The 3,035-nt window shown below is 64.4% G+C and overlaps 1 protein-coding gene across 1 annotated transcript; it reads right to left on the bottom strand.

Moving 5' to 3' along the window:
- Positions 1–6: 6 nt before the first annotated feature.
- On the bottom strand, positions 7–3,029 carry B4GAT1 (beta-1,4-glucuronyltransferase 1). The gene is made up of 2 exons (XM_021383805.1): positions 1,538–3,029; positions 7–624 (listed from the first exon to the last, which is right to left on the bottom strand). Exons 1-2 carry the CDS (start codon positions 2,915–2,917, stop codon positions 433–435), a joined length of 1,572 nt encoding a protein of 523 aa, XP_021239480.1. The 5' UTR covers positions 2,918–3,029; the 3' UTR covers positions 7–432.
- Positions 3,030–3,035: the final 6 nt, after the last annotated feature.

Raw genomic sequence — 3,035 nt, 5'->3', positions numbered from 1 at the left:
CAGTGGGACCCAGTTGGCCAACGTCACTGGGACCAGTGTCCATGGGACCCAGTTGGCCAATGTCAATGGGACCCAGTTGGCCAATGTCAATGGGGCCCAGTTGGCCAATGTCAATGGGGCCCAGTTGGCCAACACCAATGGGACCAGTGTCCATGGGGCCCAGTTGGCCAACGTCACTGGGACCAACATCCATGGGACCAGTTGGCCAACGTCACTGGGACCAGTGTCCATGGGACTCAGTTGGCCAACCCCAACGCGACCAACATCAATGGGGCCCAGTTGGCCAACCCCAATGGGACCCAGTTGGCCAATGTCAATGGGACCAGTGCCCATGGGACCCAGTTGGCCAACCCCAAATTGACCAACGCCGCCGGGCCCCACCGCCCCCCAGGTGTCAGCGCCCCACGCCGGCGGCGAGTAGGGGCCCGGTCGTCAGCAGCGTCGCGGCGAGCCGGGGTAGCGCTGGCGCAGTTCAGCGCGGAAGTTTCGGTAGAGGCGCCGGTTGCGGCCCAGCTCGGCCTCCTTGGCCCCATGGAAGCCGCCCGCCATCTTGAAGCCGCGGTGGGCGACGAAGGCGCCGTCCAGCACCGCGAAGCGGAACCCGGCCACGTGGAGCTCGCACGCCTGGGGGGGGGGAGTTAGGGGGCGGTTGTGGGGCGGAAGTGTCAGCCTGGGGCGCCCCATAGCTGCCCCATAGAAGCCTGGAGAGGACAGAGGTCGCCCTACGGCAGGCACGGGTCCCCACGGCTGCCCCATAGCGCCCACGGCCCTTGTGGGTCCACGGGATCCGAAAGGCATCCCACAGCCCCATAACCAACACGCCGCCCCATAACCATCCCACAGCCCCATAACCAACCCATAGCCCCATAGCCATCCCACTGCACCCACAGCCCCAGTGGCCGCCCCATAGCCCCAGTTGCTACCCCATAGCCCCAATGGCTACCCCATAGCCCCAATGGCCGCCCCACAGCCCCAGTGGCCACCCCATAGCCCCAATGGCCGCCCCATAGCCCCAATGGCCACCCCACAGCCCCAACGGCCACCCCACAGCCCCAGTAGCCACCCCATAGCCCCTATACCCAACCCACAGCACCTATAGCTGCCCCACAGCCCCAGTGGCCACCCCATAGCCCCAGAGGCCACCCCACAGCCCCAGTGGCCACCCCATAGCCCCAGTGGCCGCCCCATAGCCCCACTGCCCACCCTACTGCACCCACAGCCCCAGTGGCCACCTCACAGCCCCAGTGGCCACCCCACAGCCCCAGTGGCCACCCCACAGCCCCAATGCCCACCCCACAGCCCCAGTGGCCACCCCACAGCCCCAATGGCCACCCCACAGCCCCAATGCCCACCCCATAGCCCCACTGGCCGCCCCATAGCCTCACTGCCCACCCTACTGCACCCACAGCCCCAGTGGCTGCCCCACAGCCCCAATGGCCACCCCATAGCCCCAATGGCTACCCCATAGCCCCAGTGGCCACCCCATAGCCCCAATGCCCACCCCACAGCCCCAGTGGCCGCCCCACAGCCCCCTCACCTGGCTGATGCGGTTGAAGCCGTACTGCACGAAGCGCTCGTCGAAGGGGGGCACGCCGTGGGCCGGCCCCACGTAGAAGGGCTCCCACGGGTCCCTCCATGGGGCCTCGTAGGCCACCCGCAGCCGGGGGCCCGGGGGCAGCGCCCGCCACCGCCCGTAATCCGTGGGTTCCTGGCAGCGCGGGCACAGCGCCCCATAGAAAGGCCGCGCCACCCCCGCGCCCCATAAGCGCAGCAGATCCGCTTTGGTGGCCGGGATGGGGGTCCCTGCCTGCACCTCGAAGGCCGGAAGCACGAACACCACGCGGTCCCACGGGGCGCCGGCGGCACTTGGGGGGTTGGGGTCTTCCATGGGGTTGGGGTCTTCCATGGGGTTGGGGTCTTCCATGGGTTTGGGGTCTTCCATGGGGTTGGGGTCTTCTATGGGGTTGGGGTCTTTGATGGCTTTGGTGTCTTTGATGACGTTGGGGTGTTCCATGGGGTTGGGGTCTTCGATGGCGTTGGGGTCTTCGATGGCTTTGGGGTCTTTGATGATGTTGGGGTCTTCCATGGGGTTGGGGTCTTCAATGATCCTGGGGTCTTTGATGGCTTTGGGGTGTTCCCTGGGGTTGGGGTCTTTGATGGCGTTGGGGTCTTTGATGGCATTGGGGTCTTTGATGACGTTGGGGTGTTCCATGGGGTTGGGGTCTTCGATGATGTCGGGGTCTTCCATGGGGTTGGGGTCTTCGATGGCACTGGGATCTTTGATGGCTTTGGGGTCTTCCATGGAGTTGGGGTCTTCCATGGCGTTAGGGTCTTCGATGGCTTTGGGGTCTTTGACGGCTTTGGGGTCTTTGATGATGTTGGGGTCTTCCATGGGGTTGGGGACTTCGATGGCTTTGGGGTCTTCCATGGGGTTGGGGTCTTCGATGGCGTTGGGGTCTTCCATGGGGTTGGGGTCTTTGATGACGCTGGGGTCTTTGATGGCATTGGGGTCTTTGATGGCTTTGGGGTCTTCTATGGGGTTGGGGTCTTCGATGGCTTTGGGGTCTTTCATGACGTTGGGGTGTTCCATGGGGTTGGGGTCTTCGATGATGTCGGGGTCTTCGACGGCGTTGGGGTCTTCCATGGTCTTGGGGTCTTTGATGGCATTGGGAACCCCCATGGCGTTGGGGACCCCCAAGTTGGGGTTGGGGTCTCTGATGACGTTGGGGTCCGTCAGAGCATTGGCTTTGGGGTCACCGAAACTTTTGGGGACCCCCATGGCGTTGGGGACCCCCAAGTTGGGGTTGGGGTCTTTGATGACGTTGGGGTCCTTCAGAGCATTGGCTTTGGGGTCACCGAAACTTTTGGGGACCCCCATGGCCTTGGGGACCCCCAAGTTGGGTTTGGGGTCTTCCATGATGTTGGGGTCCTCCAGGATGTGGGGGGCACCAGGGTCACCGACCCCCTTGGGGTTCTCTATGGGGCTGGGGCCGCCAACCCCCTTGGAATCTTCTATGGGGCTGGGGTCCTCTATG

Source organism: Numida meleagris, unplaced genomic scaffold (genome assembly GCF_002078875.1).
Source record: "Numida meleagris isolate 19003 breed g44 Domestic line unplaced genomic scaffold, NumMel1.0 unplaced_Scaffold560, whole genome shotgun sequence".
Taxonomy (NCBI): Eukaryota; Metazoa; Chordata; class Aves; order Galliformes; family Numididae; genus Numida; species Numida meleagris.
The sequence above is the reverse complement of the archived record's forward strand: the minus strand, read 5'-3'. Positions and strand labels throughout refer to the sequence as shown.

What these genes read in the sequence shown, in the direction of transcription:
- B4GAT1 (XM_021383805.1), bottom strand. Translation starts at nt 2,917, where the DNA reads ATGGAAGACCCCAAACCCAACTTGGGGGTCCCCAAGGCCATGGGGGTC. An exon ending in GCTTCAACCGCATCAGCCAG is followed by an intron (nt 625 to 1,537) that starts GTGAGGGGGCTG and finishes CCCCCCCCCCAG; the next exon opens with GCGTGCGAGCTCCACGTGGC.